Here is a 22,129-nt window from a genome sequence, read left to right as displayed (position 1 = left end):
ATGGCGACGGTCATGGCTATCCTTCGATCCAGGGGGATTCTCCCTTATCTGGACGATCTCTTGATCAAGGGATTGTCCCGTCAAGACTGTCTCCTAAGTCTTCAGATAACCCTGGATACTCTCGGCCGTCTCGGATGGTTAGTCAACAAGGAAAAGTCCATCCTCAGCCCCACTCAGTGTCTGACCTTTCTAGGCATGGAATTCGACACGAATCTGGCCCGAGTGTTCCTTCCGAGGGAAAAATTTGCATCTCTGTCCAAGGGAATTCGAGCCCTCAAGCGGCCAACGCCCACTCCTCTTCGCTTCTGCATGAAAGTCCTGGGGAAGATGGTGGCTTCCATGGAAGCGGTGCCTTTTGCACAGTTTCATATTCGCCCCCTCCAGCTGTTCCTCCTTTCAGCCTGGGACAAGACAACGCTGTCCTTGGACCGCCCCATTCTCCTCCCTCTCAAAGTGGCAATCCCTGACTTGGTGGACAATGCCTGCGTCAGTCCTCCAAGGGAGGTCCTTCCCGCTTTGGTGGCAAGTCATCACCACCGATGCCAGCCTTCTAGGTTGGGGAGCGGTTTTCAATCAGAGAACGGCCCAGGGACGCTGGAATCCACAAGAAGCTCTCCTTCCTATCAATCTTCTTGAGATCAGAGCAATCTTCCTGGCCCTTCTTCGCTGGCAATCTCTTCTCGCCGGCAAGCCGATCCGCATTGTCGGACAACGCCACGGCTGTGGCGTACATATACCATCAGGGCGGCACGCGCAGCAACCAAGTGATGTCCGAAGTGGCCAAGATACTGCACTGGGCAGAACGTTACGTACCAGCAATCTCCGCCGTTCACATTCCAGGGGTGGAAAACTGGGCAGCCGACTTTCTGAGTCGTCAAAGCCTAGCGTCGGGCGAATGGTCTCTTCACCCCACAGTCTTCGATCAGATATGCCAGCGCTGGGGTTCTCCGGATGTCGAACTCATGGCATCGCGGATGAACCACAAAGTTCCACGCTTCGTAGCCAGGTCCAGGGACCCTCTAGCCGTCGCTTGCGACGCCCTAGTAATTCCGTGGTCCCAGTTCCAACTTCCTTATCTGTTTCCACCTCTTGCCTTGATCCCAAGAGTAGTCAAGAAGATAAAATCGGAGGGCGTCCCGGTGATTCTAGTGGTTCCAGACTGGCCAAGAAGGCCTTGGTATGCAGAGCTGGTAAACATGCTCGCGGATGTTCCTTGGAAGCTTCCAGATCGTCCAGACCTTCTCTCGCAAGGCCCCCTTTGCCACGAGATTTCTCGGTCTTTGAATTTAACGGCATGGCCGTTGAGGCCGCAATCCTAAGAGGGTCAGGGTTGTCCAACCAGGTGATTCAGACAATGATCAGAGCCAGGAAACCAGCCTCTTCCCGCATTTACCATAGGTACTGGAAGGCCTTTTTCGGTTGGAGCGACGATAAGAAAGTCTTTCCAACGTCCTTTTCCATTCCGTCCATACTGGGTTTTCTCCAGTCCGGCTTAGATTCGGGTCTCTCAGTACCCTCAAGGGCCAGGTTTCCGCTTTGTCTATCCTCTTCCAAAGAGAGCTCGCTTCCTTGTCGCAGGTTAAGACTTTTCTCCAAGGGGTCGCCCACGTGGCTCCTCATCATTTGCCGATAGACCCGTGGGATCTCGTCCTTAGCGCTCTTCAAAAGGCGCCGTTCGAGCCTATACAGGACATCCCGTTATCCCTTCTCTCATGGAAGGTAACCTTCTTGATTGCCATTACGTCCATCAGATGAGTTTCTGAGCTGGCGGCATTGTCATGTCGTTCCCCTTACCTGGTCCTCCATCAAGATAAGGTCGTCCTCAGGTCCGTTCCTTCTTTTCTTCCGAAGGTGGTGTCCTCTTTCCACATCAATGAGGATATCGTTCTTCCATCTTTTTGTCCTGCTCCTTCTCACCCTATTGAGAAGTCTCTCCACAAACTGGACGTAGTTAGAGCCTTGCGTGTCTATCTCGCCAGGACCTCTTCATTTCGTCAGTCCGATTCTTTGCTGGTCATCTCTGAAGGTCGCCGGAAAGGGCTTCCGGCATCCAAATCCACGATCGCTCGCTGGATTCGTTCTACCATTCTGGAAGCATACCGGCTACAGGAAAAACTGCCCCCTCCGGGAGTGAGAGCTCACTCCACCCGAGCCGTGGTGGCGTCGTGGGCCGTTCATCACCAGGCCTCGGCCTTACAAATTTGCAGGGCCGCTACTTGGTCGTCCTTGCACACCTTTGCGAGGTTCTACAGGGGTGTCGCTCTTCTTGGTTTGGCACCTCCCATCTTCTTGCTATGCCATCCTCCTTCTTGCTTCTTGCGGAGTGAAGGGGGCGACGGTTCCTTTCTACGGCCCGCTCTCCCCCAAACCAACAACAGGCAAGCACGCGGAGTATACCTCCCCGTACACTTTCCTGCGACGACTGGGGCTGATTCTTCTGGTGATGGTTCCTTTACGGTCCCGGTACCCCTCACGGATACGAGGGAGAACGCATGGAGAAGATTTGACCAGCGCTTTCGGATGCCCTGAATCAGCCCCATAGCTCTCCGTCTCCCTGCCCATAGGGTGGACCGATTGAGCAATACCCCTGTAACAACCTCTCCAGCTCTGCTACATCGCCCGGGAGCTTTTTTACCTCAGGATCTGAGATGGGATGAAACCTGCAGGCTCCTAGACAGCGCAGACGGAGCGAGCACCGGATTGGAGGTATGGGGTCGGGTCCTGGTCCCTGGGAAAAGCGCTGACCGAGTCTCAGCGGCGTCGTAACGGCGGCCCCCCGCTCCCCCTTTCACCGGCGCTCGCCGCGGGTAGGCCCAAAAATTTAGTCCCCGGCTTTTCGGCCTACTAGGCCGCAATTTACATAGCGCCGCCACCCACGTCTTTGACGCCTCTCGCTCTGTACGAGAGGCGCCCTGCTAGTCTCGGGGGCCATGTCCTTAACCTCTTCTCTGCTCCTCGGGCTCTGTGACGGTTGCGGGGGTGCGTGCACGGATGGACAACACCTGGTGATGCTACAGGGCCACCGATACTCCTCCCAGAGACACAGCGTCAGGACCGCGGGTAAGTTGCATCTGCTCTCAGAGGAAAGCTTAAAGGGAAACTGTCACCCCCCCCCAGGCGTTTTTAAGTAAAATAGCCACCTTGTGCAGCACTAATGCGGCATTCTGTCAAGGTGGCTCTGTTATTTAGCTTCCGTTCCACCATAGAAATAATCGTTTATAAAATTGTTAAAAAAATACCTGAAATTTGACAGGGGGGCAGGTCTTTCCCCCTCTGACAGACACCTCGCATCCATCACTCATTTCGTTTTTGGCGCTGCCTCCTCAGTTTTCTTTTGAAATTCTGCGCCTGCGCTGTACTATATCTTTTTGGGCATGCGCAGTCAGCGCTGCCCGTGCTCTCAGATCACATCCTGGCCTTCATATCGCACGGCCACAGATCCCGCCCTGCAGTCGCTTATGATTTATTCACACTGCGAGGCTGGGAATCTACTACTGCGCGTGCCCGAGATTCCCAGCCCCGCAGTGTGAATAAGTCATAAGCGACTGCGGGGCGGGATCTGTGGCCGCGTGATATGAGGGCAGGGATGTGATCTGACAACACGAGCAGCGCTGACTGCGCATGCTCAAGAAGATATAGTACAGCGCAGGCGCCACATTTCAAAAGAAAGCTGAGGAGGTGGCGCCAAATACGAAATGAGTGATGGATGCGAGGCGTCTGTCAGAGGGGGAAAGACCTGCCCCCCTGTCAAATTTCAGGTATTTTTGGATAATTTTATAATCTATTATTTCTGCAGTGGAACGGAAGCTAAGTAACAGAGCCACCTTGACAGAATGCAGCATTAGTGCTGCACAAGGTGGCTCTTTTACTTAAAAATGCCTGGGGGGGGTGACAGGTTCCCTTTAATCCCTTCGCTGCACAGTCCCTGCTGCAGCTGCATCCCAGGCTCTGCTTGTAACCCTTTCATGGGTTTCATGTCTCAGTCTAAGGAAGAAAAAAAAGGGGCTATTAAGAAGCGCACTGCGTTCTTTACTGCTGGTACCTATTGCAAGACTGCCCTGCCCAGTACCCAGACTAATCCACTATGCACGGATTGCGACCCGTGTCAGAACGCGTCTTTACCGCCCAAGGAGGACTTTGGCGACGGCCGGGAACCGTCCGCCAGCAGGGGTCATGCTCGTTCAAGGGTTCCTCAGGTCTCTAGAAAGCGGACCCATGACGCGTCCCCTAGTCACGCTTGCGATTCAGCATCGGCAAGTTCTGTCGCTCTCCCTCTCCTAATGTTCGCAGAGAACATGTCTCTGAATTCGAGTCTGACATGTCGGTCCCTCAGAATTCCCCAAATGTCCATGAATCGCTTGATTCTCTGACAATCGGTCAACAAGTTTCTGACGTTGGACGAGGAGAATATTCCCGCTCCGGAGCATGTTATCTCCTTTAAGAAGACTAAATGTATATGCAGGGTATTTGCCAGCCATCCGGAGTTGAAGGACATTGTGTAGAAACGTAGGAACCGACCACATAAGCGGTTCACAGGGCAAAAGCCTATCGAGGCTAAATACCCCTTTACTCCACATCTAATGAAGGATTGGTTACAGTCCCCCTCGGTGGAACCTCCTGTATTGTGCCTTGCTCCTAAAACGCTTCGATCCGTTTTCTGAGGGCTCTTCAGTCAGAAACCCCTCTGATTGTCATATTGACTACCTCGCCAGTTCAGTTTTTGGAGCTTCAGGAGCGGCTTTTTCCCATCTTTCGCGGCGACTTGAGTGGCTAAGGCAATGTGTCATGAACTCATTTTCTGCTCCACCAGTTGAGTTCCCCTTCCGTTCTCCCTCTGGTGGTGACAGGAGGTAGTGCTGTTGGTTTAAGTGGTAGTGATCTGCCACCTGATGAGGAAGATAACGATTGGATCTCTGGAGTATCAGACTGGATATAAGACAGATTTGAACAGATCTTTGAACAAATTATTAAACAACATGTATGTCAGTACCTGGATAAGAATTAAGTAATTAAACAGAGTCAGCATGGGTTTGTAACTAATAAGTCATGCCAGACTAACTTAATTTCCTTCTATGATGGAATCACTGATTGGGTGGATCAAGGAAATGCTGTAGATATAGTATATCTTGACTTCAGCAAAGCATTTGACAAAGTATCTCATACAATCCTTATTGAAAAAATGGCTAAGTATGGAATGGACAAGGCAACTGTTAGGTGGATTCATAACTGGCTTAGTGATCGGACCCAAAGAGTGGTCGTAAATGGCTGCACATCCAGTTGGAAGAATGTCTCAGGTGGGGTTCCACAGGGCTCTGTCCTGGGCCCTGTATTGTTCAACATCTTTATCAACGATTTAGATGAAGGAATTGAGGGTAAACTGATTAAATTTGCTGATGACACAAAGCTAGGAGGGATAGCTAATACTAGAGAAGAGAGAGGATTCAAAAAGATATAAATAAACTGGAGAAGTGGGCAGCAACTAACAGAATGGTTTTTAACAGGGAAAAATGCAAAGTACTACATCTGGGCAATAAAAATGAAAAAGCATATACAGAATGGGAGGAATAGGGCTAAGCAACAGCACATGTGAAAAAGACTTGGGTATACTAATAGATCACAGACTGAATATGAGTCAACAGTGTGATGCAGCAGCAGAAAAGCCAAATGCAATTCTAGGATGTATTAACAGAAGCATACAGTCTAGATCACGTGAAGTAATTTCCCTCTACTCCTCTTTGGTCAGACCTCATCTGGAATATTGTGTCCAGTTTTTGGCACCACATTTTAAAAAAGACATCAACAAACTGGAGCAAGTTCAGAAAAGAGCGACCAGAATGGTGACCGGTCTGCAAACCCTTTCTTATGAGGAAAGGTTGCAGGATTTGGGAATGTTTAGTTTGCAAAAGAGAAGACTGAGAGGAGACTTAATAGCTGTCTACAAATATCTAAAGGGCTGTCACATTGTAGAAGGGTCAACTTTATTCTCATTTGCACAAGGAAAGACTAGAAGCAATGGGATGAAACTGAATGGGAAGAGACACAGATTAGATATTAGAAAAAACTTTTTGACAGAGTGATCAATGAGTGGAACAAGCTGCCACGAGAAGTGGTGAGTTCTCCTTCAATGGAAGTCTTCAAACAGAGGCTGGACAGACATCTGACTGGGATGATTTAGCGAATCCTGCTTTGAGCAGGGGGGTTGGACCAGATGGCCCAGGATGTCCCTTCCAACTCTACGATTCTATGATTCTATCCGGGTGCTGGTGATTCAGTCTGCTTCTCAGGTCCTGGACTTCAGCTCTCTTCCAGTCTTCTCAAGTTAAGTTTGTTTTTTTGCTAATGTTCACACTTGCGCTTGTTGGTCAATTCAGTTTTTTGTGTAATCAGCTTGCCCCTGCTGGGCCTATGCTGAATTTCCACTCCTATTAATCAGTATTTGCCAATCTGCTTTTTGTTCCTTATTAGATTGGCCTCTTTTTTGCTCTGTCTCAGAATATTTCAGAGTGCTGATATAGGTTTAGAAGTCTAGTGATTTCAGGGTTAATTTTGCTTTCAGAAGTGTTGGACAATATGTCATCTCCTCTTCCTCTTGCTGTCGGGGTACCTCAGGGCTCAGTCCTTGGCCCCCTTCTTTTCTCTCTCTACACGGCCCCAATTGGACAGACCATCAGCAGATTTGGCTTTCAGTACCATCTTTATGCTGATGACACACAACTATACACGTCTTCCCCCGACCTTACCCCCGCTGTACTACAGAACGCCAGTGACTGTCTGTCCGCAGTCTCCAATATCATGTCCGCTCTCTATCTGAAACTCAACCTCTCCAAAACTGAACTTCTTCTGCTCCCGCCGTCTACTAACCTCCCTAAATCTGACATTTCCCTCTCCGTGGGTGGTATCACAATAACACCCCGGCAGCAGGTGCGCTGTCTGGGTGTTATGTTTGACACCAATCTCTCCTTCACATCCCATATACAATCCCTTGCCCGCTCTTGCCGGTTACACCTAAAGAACATCTCTAGAATCCGCCCTTTTCTCACTATGGAAACAACAAAAACCCTCACTGTTGCATTGATCCACTCTCGCCTGGATTACTGCAACACTCTATTAATTGGCCTCCCCGTCACTCGACTATCCCCTCTCCAGTCCATACTTAATGCAGCGGCCAGGACCGTCCATCCGGGTAATCGGTACTCGGACGCGTCCGCTCTTCGCCAGTCCTTACATTGGCTGCCCATTCATTATAGGATCCAATTCAAAGTACTTGTTCTCACCCACAAAGCTCTCCACAGTGCGGCACCCCCTTACATCTCTTCTCTCATTTCTGTCTATCGGCCTAGCCGATCGCTGCGCTCTGCAAACGACTTTCGACTAACATCTGCACTAATCCGTACCTCCCACTCCCGACTCCAAGACTTCTCCAGTGCTGCTCCTATCCTCTGGAATGCTCTACCCCAAGAAATCAGGACTATCCACAATTTGCATAGTTTCAGGCGCTCCCTCAAAACACACCTGTTCAGAGCGGCCTATCACATTCACTAATCAAAGTCATTCTCTGTGTAAGTGTGCGTGTGTAGCCCATTCACTATCTCCATCCATCCTTCACTCCCGCAAGATGGCTGGACCTTCATTGTAAATACACCATTGTATATACACCCCTGTACTCTGTATCTCCCTCACCTCATTGTAGATTGTAAGTTCTCACGAGCAGGGTCAACTTATTTCGTCTTATTTTGCTTTAATTATTGTATTGTTAGCGTTGTTACTGATGACTTGTGTTTTGAAACTGTTAAACTGTAAAGCGCTGCGGAATATGTTGGCGCTATATAAATAAATATTATTATTATTATTATTATTATTAGGTTCTTTTTGGCAGATTGCAGACAGTGTCTTTCCTTTCCTGTCCTTTTTAGTTAGCCGGGCCCCATCGTTTGCTCAGCCTATTTTCCTGCCTTTGTTTGTAATTTCATCTTGTTTCACCATCAGTACATGTGGGGGGCTGTTTTTCCTTTGGGGCAGTTAGTTTTCCTCTTTTCCTGCTTTAGGCTTATGTAGCTCTCCGGTTGTGACGAGGCGTCTAGGATCATCGTAGGGACGCTCCACGACTGCTGCTAGTTGTGCGGTTAAGTTCAGGGATCTGCAATCTGCATAGTTACCAACTTCTCTGGTTTTCTGAGCCTTAGCTTGTTTATTTTTTCCTCCTCGGTGACCCATTCATAACAGCAATGGCCACATGGGCAGAAGTCTTAATTACTGCCTTCCAGGGTAGCAATCCTCCTCCGGAGACAACCAGTGTTGCCAAGCAGAGAATTCACGCGGGGCATTTTGCAGCAGACGCTTCTTTAGATGCCGCTAATTGCACTGCTAAGGCAACTGCTAATGCAGTCTCCATCAGTAGAGCCCTATGGCTATGCGACTGGCTGGTAGATTCCACCTCCAGAGACTTCTCTGCCGTATCAAACTGGTCGCCTGTTTGAACAAGAAACTAGACCAGCTCATTTCTGACACTTACGGGGGGAAGAGTAGGTTTCTTCCCCAACAAGGGGCTGCCCGGCCATTTTTCGGAATCAACAGCCGGCTCGTTTTTCGACCTCTTTCGCCACAGCTTTACAACCTTCTCTTCCGGATCAGGTCGGTCCCCGCATGGAGACAGAGGTTCCCAGGTCTCTCACAGACCTAACCGCTCTTGGAACCCCAGGCCGACAGCATCTGGATCTAAGGAAGCAGATCCCATAGATCCTCTACTCAATGACTTGTTGTGGTATCCGGCAGACACCGACAAAGTAGGCGGCCGTCTGCTGTCATTCAGTCACAGCCTACCTTCGGGCCGTTCATTTGCCGCAAAGGGACGGAGTCATTCTTCCGGTCCCTCAAGACGAATGATTCAGCGTTTTTTTATTCAAACCTTTCTTTGTGATTCCAAAGAAGGAAGGAACGATGCGGTCCATACTGGACCTCAAGCTGTGAAATCAGTTTGTCAAAGTACGGCGATTCCGAATGGAATTTCTCCCATCGTTGTCGCCTCCATACAAAAGGAGAGTCCCTATCATCCAGCAGTTCCTGCGTTTTGCAATTAAAGAAGAACACTTCTAGTTCGTTGCCTTGCCCTTCGGTCTCTCCACCGCCCCCCCAGGGTCTATACCAAGGCCATGGTGGCTGTCATGGCCATTCTCCTCGCCCAGAGAGTGGGTGGTACTGCCGTATCTGGACGACCTACTGATCAAGGGTCCGTCCCTTCCAGCCTGCGAGAAATCCAATCCGTGGATATCACAGTAAATATACTTTCTTGCCTGGGTTGAAAGATAAACTTTGAAAAGTCTTCCCCAACACCGGTCCAGCAGATTTCCTTTTTGGAATTGATCTTGGACTCTTCCCGCGGGTTGGCATTCTCACTCCAGAAAAGGCCCGAGCCTTACAACAGGCAGCGCTGACTCTTTCCCGACCGGTTTCTCACTCCACACGTTTTCAGCATGATAGTTCTCGGAAACATGGTGGCAGCGATGAGAGCGGTCCCATTCGCACAGTTCCATTTCTGCCCTTTACAACATGCGTGGCTGTTAACTTGGGACAAGAACCTGTTCTCCCTGGACCGCCGGTTCCTTCGGTCCCTGCGGGTCAGACGACACTGATATCCTCCCTTGGTCCAGCCTGCATACCTTTACAAAACATTACCAAATTCATGCTCAGGCCTCTGCGGATGCAGCTCTTGGCAGACGCATCCTGCAATCTGCAGTACCACAGTGTTAAGCCAGTGGTACATGGGATATTAGCAGTTGTGTGCTCCCCACCCAGGGACTGCTTTAGGGCGTCCCACTGTCTGTGTCCCCCAATGAGACGTAGGAGAAATAGGGATTTTTGTGTACTCACCGTAAAATCCTTTTCTCCGAGCCAATCATTGGGGGACACAGCACCCACCCTGTTTGGCCTATTGGCTCACTGTAGCATTTTTAGGTTTTGACAGAGTTATGATTGTCATTCGTTTAATGCTCCTACTGCTTTTTTCACCGAACTGGGGAATTTCCAGCCAACGAGAGGGTGTATACTGCAGGGGAGTAGTTAACTTTTTTCTGTGTTTACTTAGTGTCCTCCTAGTGGAAAGCAGCATAACACCCACTGTCTCTGTGTCCCCCAATGATTGGCTGGGAGAAAAGGATTTTTTTTTATTTATCTCATTATAAAATGGATTGTCTTTCAAAAATACAACTTGTTCTGCAAAAAAAACCTGAAGAGGAAAAAACTTAAGGTGCAGAAAGAAAATTGTATGTGGAGGGAAGGGCATGATACCTGGAAAATCCCTTTACGTTAATACATTCAGAGACTGCTGAAAACTGTTGATAATTCCCTTGACCCAACAGCTGGGTTTTGTGTTTGGTATCTGGATAACTGGGGCACAGGCAGGACTCTATTCAGCATCTAAACTAGCCTATTTCCTTTCCAGGATTGTGTACCATTTTTTCCAATTTCAACATGTCCTATGTAAGTGTATTAGAAAGTTTCTGAATTTATGATGAGCTTTAATTATATAAAGCCAGAGCACCCTTTTCCATTTATTTTATGTTAATTATAATTCCAGATTCCTTGCAAACACAGCTTCTGGAGTCCATCCAATCTGAGCCTGGATCCCAGTTACCAAATGTGACTCATGTGGTAGCTCAGCAACCTTTGTCGACTCCTGGTAAAATAGGTAATGCATTTGAAAACACAATTGGCCTTTTATAAAAAGTAAAGTTATTAATTGTGTTATTAATAAGAATTACCCTGATAGGTTATTAATATTAAACTCCCAATTTGTAGAATAAGACATCAGTGTCAGAGCTACAGGGTAATGATGAGCGAGTGTGCTCGGATAAGGGGTTATCCGAGCATCCTCATGTCCTAATCGAGTATTTCGGCATGCTGGAGTTGCCGAGGCTGCTTGTATCCCCTTTCAGAATCACGAATGACTTATTTGTTATTTCGGAAGGCCTTCACAGAGGTCTGGCCATCTCAATGGTCACCACAATCTCTCTGGATTCAGTCTACTATTCTGTAAGCTTATTGATTTTTAAGGCTCGAGCACCTCCATTCACCGTCAGGGCTCCTTCTACCTAGGTCAGTAAGGGCCATGTGGTATCAGGCATCCGTTCTGCAGGTCTGTAATGACTCTACTTGGTTTTCAGTGCTCAACTTTTACAAGATTTTCATGGTTCAAGCTTTTGTATCAACGTCTGGTATTATCATACTGATCTGGAAAATTATATTGCCCACTCATTTCTACTGCACAATAAACACTAAAAATAAAACCCCCAAAACAATCTCAAAATCGTGTTGGAGTTGTGTAGAGATGCGCATGATTACAATTAACACTTCTTCAGATTCAGTCTCACAGGCAGTGAGTGTGGGGGGAAGGAGAGTACATCATAGTTGACAGCACTGTTAAAGGGAATCGGTCACCCCATTTTTGCTGTATGAGAAGCGGCCACCGCCATCAGGGGCTTATCTACAGCATTCTGTAATGCTGCAGTTAAGTCCCCGATGTAACCTGAAAGATAAGAAAAACAAGTTAGATTATACTCACCCGGGGGTCTGGTCCGGTCCGATGGGTGTCGCGGTCCGGCGCCTCCCATCTTCATACGATGACGTCCTCCTTCCGCAGCTCCTGCACAGGCGTACTTTATCTGCACTGTCGAGGGCAGAGTAAAGTACTGTAGTGCGCAGGCGCCGGACCTCTCTGACCTTTCCCGGCGCCTACGCACTGCAGTACTTTACTCTGCCCTCATTAGGGCAGATAAAGTACGCCTGCGCAGGAGCCGAGGCAGAAGTAAGGAGGAGGCCGTCATCGCTATAAGATGGGAGGCGCCGGACCGGACCGCGACACCCACCGCCCCCCGGTGAGTATAATGTAACTTGTTTTTCTTATTTTTCAGATTACATTGGGGGCTTATCTTATCATAAGAATGCTGTAGATAAGCCCCTGATGGCTTTGGCCGCAGCTCATAGGCCAAAAATGGGCTGACAGATTCCCTTTAAAGGAGAGATGCAGATGTGTTTGTAATGAGAAAAAGTTAATCTCTGCTGTATTGTTATAATAGCATTCAGCCCTGTAGTGTGTTCAGGAGAGCAGACTGTCAGTCATTACATGTCTTGCACTCCTAATGCCTCCTTTCATTTACAATAAGCTCTGGAGGCAGATTCATTGAGATATGTGTCCAACCGATAGATTTTAACAGATCATCTGAAATAAGATATCTGATCACAGCTTTCAATGTATCATTTTATTCAACTTTCTTTAACCTGCATGCCCATATAGGTAGACTGTTTAGGAGGGTTGATGCTACGCTACTGACAGATTTCCTTTATATGTTGGAGTACAATAGGCAATATCTGCTGCTATAGTCTTTGCTTTCTGCCCTGTGGTGTTTAATATGTCTTGTTGTTTTAAGCAAAGTTCATATTTTCATTTAAGATTTCTTGTTCAAAATGTGTCCTTTTGCTAACTGATGAAAACGGAAGCTAAGGAGGCCCTCTTGATTATTATGGAGTTGTTTGGAGTCTTTTTTTTTTTTCTTTTTCTTTGTTAGTACTCTACCAATTGGGCATCCCTGTTCTGGTTTTGCATCCGTTAACAAATCCCAAAATGCAACTCCCAAAGGGACTTGGGAGCAGAACCTTTTAACTGTTGTTGGGTAAGGCAGTTGAAAGCAACTCACAGGAATCCAAACCCATGTTTTATTTGTTCTCATTATGTAGGCTCCTTCTGTTCTACATTCGAGATGCTTCCATCACACCAGTCTGCTTCACTAAGTAACAGACAAAATCCACCAACCAAGGTTTCTCCGGTGCCAAACAATGCCAGCTTGCAATCGCCTAGCAGAACTGCAAGTCCTAGAATGCCTGTCTCTACTGCTCCCACCACAGTTCAACTAACACAGCAGCCACACTCAGATTCTGTGAATGGGAAGTCTCAAGTTTTTGGAAATCCCATCCTGCAGTCTACTCCAAACCAAAATTCCCAGCCACCCCAAGAAAAGCTGCTGGGTCAGTCGTCCTCCCTGAAAACCCCCTCTCAGTTGGTATGTAGCCAGTAAATGCTTATTGAAGAAAGCTTTTATGTCCTTGCTTTTCTACTGTGTATTGATACAGGTTACTTTTGATGGTGCCAGATCTATAGTATATACAATATATGTATTTCTACTATTTATGTATATTATGATTTGTTCTATTCTTCATGTATAGTTTTATGAATTCACTTTGCTTTCTGTTCTTGCAACAGGTTTCTTCATCAAAATTAGGCTCTGATGCTGGAAAACCTACAGTTCCCACTCCCTCTTCACCTACTACGCCAGCCTGCGTTCCAGATTCTGTCCTCCCTCCTGTACATGGCTCTCCACCAAGACTGTTGTCTCCAGGGGCCAGCAAAGTACTTTCTCCTTCCTCATCAAAGTCACCTTTACATTCCGGAGTTCAAGACTCCTTAGCGCCAATTACAGAGGACAATCAGCAAGAAGTGCCCAAACACCTAGAACAGGTAAATGCAGTGAGTTTTGCACCAACATTTATGTTAAGTGTTGAATATTATGATAAGCAAAAACTGGAGAAGGCTGACGCCGTCCAGGGGTGTAGTTTTTGCTTAGTGTCGCATAGGAGGCACACCTAAAGTTTTTCTCCGTTTTTTTTCCCTGACTGATTACAGATTAAGACAAGTGGGTCTCCTGAGAGACCCCCAGCATGGTTCCTTCCTCGGCCCCTATTATAGGGTGCCCGGTTGAAGTTGAGGTGGCTATTCCCCATGTCGCTCCTTCCCCAGTCCCTCGGGTACTGGTTCGAAGTCGAGATCCCCCTAATTCCCCAACCTCTTTGGGGTCTGGGTTGAGGTCGAGGCTAGGATGAAGACCCCTGATGGTGACAGACGCACCCTCCTTAATCCCTCTCTGGGGGCATTAAGTTGAGACACCACAGGTACGGTCTATATAAGGCAGCATTCTGCAGCTTAAACAGCCGGGGACCCCAGCCTCGCTGCGGGCTCCTGTTGGGGCCGGGGAAGAGTGCAGACAGACATGGCACATACAGAGACAGGGCTCCCTGCGCCCCTGTCTCTGCTGCAGCACCGGCTCCATAGCACCTCAGGGGCACCCCCCATACGGACTACTGCTATCGCTGCTGGCCCCACCGCTACTCTGTCTCTCAATCCGGGGGGGTCTGATTCAGATCCGACCCTCTCCCGGACATCCGCGCCAGCCTGGAGCCCTCCTGGGCATCAGGCTTCTAATTTAGACCGCGGCTTCGGCCTAGCTGAAGCCGCCGCCTTCTCCCCCCCCCCCCGGCCCACCCCCCGGATGACGATTATGACACTGTATAGTGTCATAGAAGGGGCGGATCGAGGCAGAAAGGGCACGTTTTTACATAGCCCTGCGCGCCCTTTTCAGCTCTCCGTCCCCTTCTTCTCCTCCTCAGCGTCCCGGTGGCCATCTTTGCCTCAAGCCATCTCTGACAGGACGCCCACAGCAACGTCAGCAGTCTCCGGGGGGCACAGGACTGTGATTTGTCGGCGCTGGACCTAGGGGCACACTGTTGGGGTAAGATCACAGCTGGGTCTTCTTTACTCAGCTGTGAATCCATATCACCTATAAGGCTCTCCTATAGGCTCCTCTGCGCAGCCACCCCTGTAGGGTCCCTGATGGCCAGCCTCTGTGCACTATGCCGGGCTCGAGAAAGAGAACCAGCAGGACTATTTTTATGCATTCTGCACAGCCTGCAAAACCACTCTCCCCAGTGGTAGCACGTACCCGCATTGCCGGGATTGCATCCAAAACACTGGGTCAGAACCCTAGGAAGCCCCTACCTGCTTCAGCGTCGCCTACTACGCTGGAATGGGCTGCTCAGATGTCGCAGTGTATGGCACAGTCCATAGATAATTTAACCTCCACACTGCTGCAGGCTCTGCAGGGACATGTCTCGGCTATGAACGTTACCCAGCAAAAGGATAGCTTTTCTCGGGAACATGCCATTTCAAACACTCACAGACGTAAGCGAACCCACAGGTCGCGGTCATCTGCGTCATCCCATAGCACACGGTCATCTCCCGCCAGGGAGAGACACCGTGATTCCAGGTCACCTAGACCGTCCCCTACCAGAGACAGACAACGCAGATCCCCACAGCGATCTCTGACCACAGCAGACCTCCACTCCACTTTGCCCACTAGGGAACGCCTTAGTGACACGCTGGATTTGGAAGGCATCTGTGACTCCGACTCAGACAACGAAACGGAGAGGTCTGTGGTACCTTGTGCCCCTAGCAGTACAGTGCTAGTTGAGGACATAGTCTCTTCCATCCACCGGGTGCTGGAAATTTCTGATCCAACCCCGGAAGCCCCAGAACACAAAATTTGCTTTGAAAGTGTCCTGAAACCACCTAAGGTCTTCCCTAATCACCCGGAGTTTCAGACGATACTTACTAAACAGTTCTCGCAGCCTGAGAAGAAATTTGCCAATTGCAAATATTTGGAAGCAAGGTACCCCTTCCCAGAGAAGGACACCAAGGGGTGGACAGACCCACCTGAAGTGGACCCCCCAGTCTCTAGGCTAGCAGCACAGACCCTATTCTCACTACCACATAGCTCAACCCTCAGGGGCGCAGCAGACCGGCAGGTAGAATGCATGGACAGTTGAGTTTACGAAGCGGCAGGCGCCTCCCTGGCCCCCGCGTTCGCTTCAGTTTGGGCGACCAAGGCCATTCTGGCTTGGGCCAAAGCATTGCAAGAGGGTCTTCAAGCTTCAAATCCCGGGCTTTCGGACCAAGCGGTTCAAATAGCAGTTGTAGCAGATTACATGCTTCATGCAGCCCTGGACTCTTCAAGAGGTGTAGCGGGGATAGAAGCAAACGACATCACGATCCAGCGTATCCTCTGGCTGCGGGAATGGAAAGTGGATGCGGCCTCAAAAAAATTCCCTCACGCATCTCCCGTACCTTAGTGGACGACTTTTTGGTGAAAAGTTGGACACAATGATATCCAACGCCACTGGAGGTAAGAGTACCTCTCTCCCTCTGCTGAAACCTAAACGCACGATCAAACGGCGTAACCAAACACAATTCCGATCCTTTTGGAATTCTTCGGGCTGGTCCGTCTCGCGACCAGCACAAAATCGTAACCGCTCTCCACGCAGGGACAACCCACGGGCGGTGCAGAGGCCGGACAGGACCTGGCAGTCGAAAGCAGGCCAATCGAAACCCAAGGGAGGAAAACCTCAGAACTTCGCTTCCTCATGACTCACGAACTCGGAAGACACACCACCAGTAGGCGGGCGACTTCTACTCTTTCAGCAAGTCTGGCTGCGTATTACAGAAGACAGGTGGGTCTGGGAAATAGTGTCTTCCGGATACAAGATAGAGTTCACTTCCAGTCCACCGAACCAGTTCTTCCTCTCTGTTCCACCAAAACCGCCAGACAAGCCTCGTGCCTTCCACCAAGCGGTCTCCTCTCTCCTTCAAGCAGGAGTCGTAGTACCGGTTCCCGTGAACGAACGCTTCCGAGGGTTCTACTCCAATCTATTCGTAGTCCCCAAGAAAGGAGGCAGCGTCCGGCCCATACTAGACCTGAAACAGCTCAACAAATATGTACGGGTCTGTCATTTTCGCATGGAGTCCCTTCAGTCCATCATTGCGTCCATGGAGCAGGGAGAATATCTCGCCTCCATAGATATACAAGACGCATACCTGCACATACCAATTGCTTCCGCCCATCAACGGTTTCTCAGGTTCGCGATCAACCAGGACCACTACCAGTTCGTGGCTCTTCCCGTTCGGGCTTTCCACGGCTCCAAGAACGTTTACCAAGGTCATTGCAGCTACCATGGACGTTCTACACGCCAGAGGCATTGTAGTCGTTCCATACCTGGATGACCTTCTCATCAAGGCTTCCACCTTCAAGGACTGCGAGGACAGTGTCTCAATCACAATCGACACTGAGTCGCCTGGGCTGGTTAGTCAACCTACAAAAGTCATCGACTACCCCGAGTCAGGCCCTGACCTTCCTGGGGATGCTATTCAACACTTCCAGGGGTCTGGTGCTCCTACCCAGGGACAAGACACTGGCTCTCCGTCTGGGAGTTAGCATACTCCTCCGCAATCCTCCTTGATCCCTCTGGTTTGCCATGAGAGTCCTCAGCAGGATGGCAGCAGCAATGGAGGCGGTACCATTTGCCCAGTTTCACCTCAGGCCTCTTCAACTTGCCATCCTCAAGTCTTGGGACAGGAATCCTTTCTCCCTCGACAGGGAATTCCGGTTGACATCGTCAACCAGGAGGTCCCTACACTAGTGGCTCAAGCCAACGTCGCTTGCAAGAGGAAAATCTTTTCTCTCAGGTCACTGGAAGGTCCTGACCACCGATGCAAGCCTGACAGGTTGGGGTGCGGTGCACCTACATCACAGGACACAAGGCAAGTGGTCACCAGCGGAAATGACTTTGCCCATCAATATTCTGGAAATTTGGGCCATCTTCCTGGCACTGAGAGCCTTTCATCGCTTGCTAGCAGCCTCTCATGTAAGGATACAGTCAGACAATGCCACGGCGGTGGCATATGTGAATCACCAAGGCGGGACCCGCAGTTCCCAGGCGATGAGAGATGTGGCACTTATCCTCCACTGGGCGGAAGGGACGAGGTCGGTACTCTTAGCTGTCCACATTCCGGGTGTGGACAACTGGGAAGCCGACTTCCTCAGCAGACAAGGAATGGACGCGGGGGAGTGGTCTCTCCATCCCGAAATTTTTCACCAGATCTGCCCTTGCTGGGGGACCCCGGACGTGGACCTAATGGCATCCCATTTCAATGCCAAGGTCTCCAATTTCATGGCCAGGATCCGCGACCCGCGGTCGCTCGGTGCAGATGACCTGGTGCAGGGCTGGACCCAGTTCCAGCTTCTGTACATTTTTCCACCCATCCCCCTGATCTCCAGAGTCTTGAGGAAGATCAAACAAGAGGGAGTTCCAACCATCCTGATCGCGCCGGACTGGCCCAGACGTACATGGTACTCCGACGTCGTGCAACTCACAGCAGACGCCCCCTGGCGTCTCCCCAACCATCACGACCTTCTGTCACAAGGTCCGTTCTACCATCTGAACTCAAGGGCTCTCAGTTTGACGGCGTGGCCCTTGCAACCTGGGTTCTAACCCAAGCAGGGCTGTCACTAGACGTCATCACAACCATGATCAGAGCAAGAAAGCCAGCCTCCGCCAAGATTTAAATCGGGCCTGGACGCCAGGCTATCCCTAGGCTCGCTTAAGAGCCAGGTGTCAGCGCTTTCAGTGCTTTTCCAAAGGCGTATTGCTAACAAGCCGCAAGTATGGACTTTTCTCCAGGGAGTTTCCCGATTGGTTCCCCCCTACAGATGCCCACTGGAAACGTGGGCTCTCAACCTGGTCCTGACAGCATTACAGCACCACCTTTCGAACCCCTTAAGGAAGTCCCACTCCGCATCCTGTCACAGAAAGTGTTTTTTTCTGGTGGCAATCACCTCGCTGCGCAGGGTGTCTGAATTGTCAGCACTCTCCTGCAGACGGTCTTTCCTAGCTTTTCACCAGAACAACGTGGTTCTCCGTACAGTACCATCTGTTATGAATGGGTCACCGAGGAGGAAAAAACACAAGCCAAGTCTCAGAAAACCAGAGAGGTTGGTAACTATGCAGATTGCAGATCCCTGATCTTAACACACAACTAGCAGCAGTCGTGGAGCGTACCTACGATGATCCTAGACGCCTCGTCGCAACCGGAGAGCTACATAAGCCTAAAGCAGGAAAAGAGGAAAACTAACTGCCCCAGAGCAGACCCCAAAGGAAAGACATCCCCCACATGTATTGACGGTGAAACAAGATGAAAACACAAACAAAGGCAGAAAAATAGGCTGAGCAAATGATGGGGCCCGACTAACTAGAAAGGACAGGAAAGGAAAGACACTGTCTGCAATCTGCCAAAAACCCTACCAAAATAATGTCCAACACTTCTGATAGCAAAATTAACCCTGAAGTCACTAGACTTCTCCCACTATATCAGCACTCTGAAATATTCTGAGACAGAGCAAAAAGAGGCCAATCTAATAAGGGACCAAAAAGCAAATACAGATAAATAGGAGTGGAAATTCAGCACAACCCCAGCAGGGGCTGGCTGACCACAAAAAACTGAATTGACCAACAAGAGCAAGTGTGAACATTAGCAAAAACAAACTTAACTTGAGAAGACTGGAACAGAGCTGAAGTCCAAGACCTGAGAAGCAGACTGAATCACCAGCACCAGGATAGGGCATCGGCTGTCTTATATCCAGTCTGATACTCCAGAGATCCAATCGTTATCCTCCTCATCAGGTGGCAGATCACTACCAATTAAACCAACCTCACTACCTCCTGTCACCACCAGAGAGAGAACGGAAGGAGAACTCTCAACTGGTGGAGCAGAAAATGAGTTCACAACAACCATCCTTCCTTCCGAAGGTTGTGTCCACCTTCCACCTCAATGAAGAAATCTCACTGCCATCCCTTTGCCCGGTTCATAGAGTGGAGAAGGCTCTGCATACGCTTGATCTCGTCAGGGCATTGCGTATATACGTGTCTAGGACTGCACCCTTCTGGAAGTCTGATTCCCTTTTCCTTCTTCCGGAGGGCGTTTGCAAGGGTCTGCCGGCGTCCAAAGCTACCCTTGCCAGGTGGATCAAGTCCACCATACAAGAGGCTTACCGACTTAACAATTCCCCTCTTCCGGCCGGTATCACGGCGCACTCTACGCGGGCAGTAAGGGGCATCCTGGGCCATTCGGCACAACAAGTGTGTAAGGCGGCCACTTGGACTAGCCTACACACGTTTACGAAACACTACAGTGTTCATACCCAGTCCTCAGTGGATGCGAGCCTGGGTAGACGGGTTCTGCAGGCGGCAGTGCCCCAAGTTTAGGGACCTGCTAGCACAATATTCGTCTATTGCTTCCCACCCAGGGACTGCTTTGGGACGTCCCATGGTTCTGTGTCCCCCAATGAGGCGACAGAGTAAAGGAGATTTTTGTGTACTCACCGTAAAATCTTTCTCTTAGCCTCTAATTGGGGGACACAGCTCACACCCTGTTGCCCTCACGGGCCGTAGTTTACGGTTGAGTTCTCATATTGTTCTTTGAGCTCGTACATAGTAGCATTCTTACAGGCATGGTTATGTTATTTCTGTTACGTTCCTCCTAATGCTTTTGCACAAAACTGGAGAAGGCTGACGCTGTCCAGGGGTGTATACTGCAGAGGAGGAGCCATAGTTAATCTTTTTCAGATTATGCATAGTGTTGCCTCCTAGTGGACAGCAGCATAACACCCATGGTTCTGTGTCCCCCAATTAGAGGCTAAGAGAAAGAGATTTTACGGTGAGTACACACAAATCTCCTTTTTTCAGTGTAACCTATAGTAAGTTAGTTTTCTCAATTTATTTCTACAGATTCACAATATAAACCAAATAGATGTTTGTTACAGTGCTTAGACTGTGTGCACGTGGTGCGTTTTTGCTGTGTTCTTTTTTCTGCACGGAATTGGACCATAAACACTAGGGAATTCTTATTCCAGCAACGTCAATGAGAATCCTGAAGTGTTATGCACATGATCAGTATTTTTCCTTTCAAGATTTGCTGTGTGTTTTAAATCGGCAGCTTGTCAAATCTTTGTGCATTTTTGACTCATTAAATGCACAGTAAAAAAAAGTCATTCAACAAACGCTGCAGATTTTCCGCCGCATTTTTGCCGCCAAGAGATGCAGAAACCTTGCAGTAATTTCTGCAAGCAAATACTCAACGTGCACACATAGCATTATGGGCTTTAGTAATTTTAATGAGCAGGTGGTCAAAGTTTCAGTATTAGAAATGCAATGTATTGCCCCCTCACCCATATGTTCTTTCCCTCTCTTACTCATCTCTTCCCCTTTTAATTTATTTAATTAAATTAAAGATGTTGCTCACTACTCTGACAATCCTTTCTCAATTGCAAAATTTCCCCATGTAAAATAAAGTGCTGGCTCCATTTCAGTAACGCGAGCCCTACAGCCAATCAGCAACTGCTAATTAGCTGATTCGCCCTACTGCCGGACATAACTGACATCCGGATGAAGTCAGAGAGCAGCAGCATTTCTCTCGTCTTGTGGATATCCGTTTTGTCTTAAGGAAGTGAAAGTTCAGCGTCCCATTTTTGGGCACTGATTGGCTGTAGGGCTCACGTCACATAATAACGTCACGGGAGACACTGTGCCGACGTTGCTGGAATATTGGCGGAGATGACTACAAGTTTTTTCTTTTGCATTGAGGAATATAGTACAGGGTGGACCATTTATATGGATACGCCTAAATAAAATGGGAATGGTTGGTGATATCAACTTCCTGTTTGTGGCACATTAGTATATGGGAGGGGGAAAACTTTTCAAGATGGGTGGTGACTATGGTGGCCATTTTGAAGTCGGCCATTTTGAATCCAACTTTATTTTTTTTCAATGAGAAGAGGGTCATGTGACACATCCAACTTATTGAGAATTTCACAAGAAAAACAATTGTATGCTTGGCTTTAGCGTAACTTTATACTTTCATGAGTTATTTAGAAGTTTCTCTGTTTACAGTCATTGACATGTCACAGAGGTTAACACGTGAGGAGCAGATAAAAATTGTGTTGATGTCTGGTGAACGCAGTACCCGGGTCATTGCAGCAGATTTCAATGCAAGACACCCTACACAAGAAAACTCACCATTCCCGTTTTATTTAGGTGTATCTGGCAACAGTTTTGGACTTTATTATCTTAAACTTTTAGAGCCAAAAAAATCCTATTAAGCATGACCTATGCTTGTCTGTTTTTCATTTTTGTATGATACTACATTTTTATGTTTTAGAAATACTGTACAGCTGATTTATCGTTGTGTTACAGGAAAGCAATATCCACCAGCGAATAGCAGAACTAAGAAAAGAAGGCTTATGGTCATTGAGAAGACTACCAAGACTAATGGAGCCTTCAAGACCAAAATCCCACTGGGATTATTTGTTGGAGGAGATGCAGTGGATGGCTGCAGACTTCGCCCAAGAGAGAATGTGGAAAATGGCCAGTGCTAAAAAGGTACTGTTAGTATATGAGAAAACAGAAGCGTCAAAGTTTT

General features: G+C 48.7%; 1 protein-coding gene across 4 annotated transcripts in view; it reads left to right on the top strand.

Moving 5' to 3' along the window:
* EP400 (E1A binding protein p400) overlaps nt 1-22,129 on the top strand; it is a 346,882-nt gene that overhangs the window by 23,012 nt on the left and 301,741 nt on the right. For all 4 annotated transcript variants that reach the window (XM_073557025.1, XM_073557023.1, XM_073557026.1 and 1 more), the window contains exons 4-7: nt 10,574-10,684; nt 12,730-13,052; nt 13,253-13,507; nt 21,904-22,089. In XM_073557025.1, the coding sequence (XP_073413126.1) occupies nt 10,574-10,684; nt 12,730-13,052; nt 13,253-13,507; nt 21,904-22,089 (875 nt within the window). The remainder of the gene's footprint in view (nt 1-10,573; nt 10,685-12,729; nt 13,053-13,252; nt 13,508-21,903; nt 22,090-22,129) is intronic.

The sequence above is a fragment of the Dendrobates tinctorius genome, unplaced genomic scaffold (assembly GCF_039654945.1).
Source record: "Dendrobates tinctorius isolate UK_male_01 unplaced genomic scaffold, ASM3965494v1 ptg000243l, whole genome shotgun sequence".
NCBI lineage: Eukaryota > Metazoa > Chordata > Amphibia > Anura > Dendrobatidae > Dendrobates > Dendrobates tinctorius.
The sequence above is the reverse complement of the archived record's forward strand: the minus strand, read 5'-3'. Positions and strand labels throughout refer to the sequence as shown.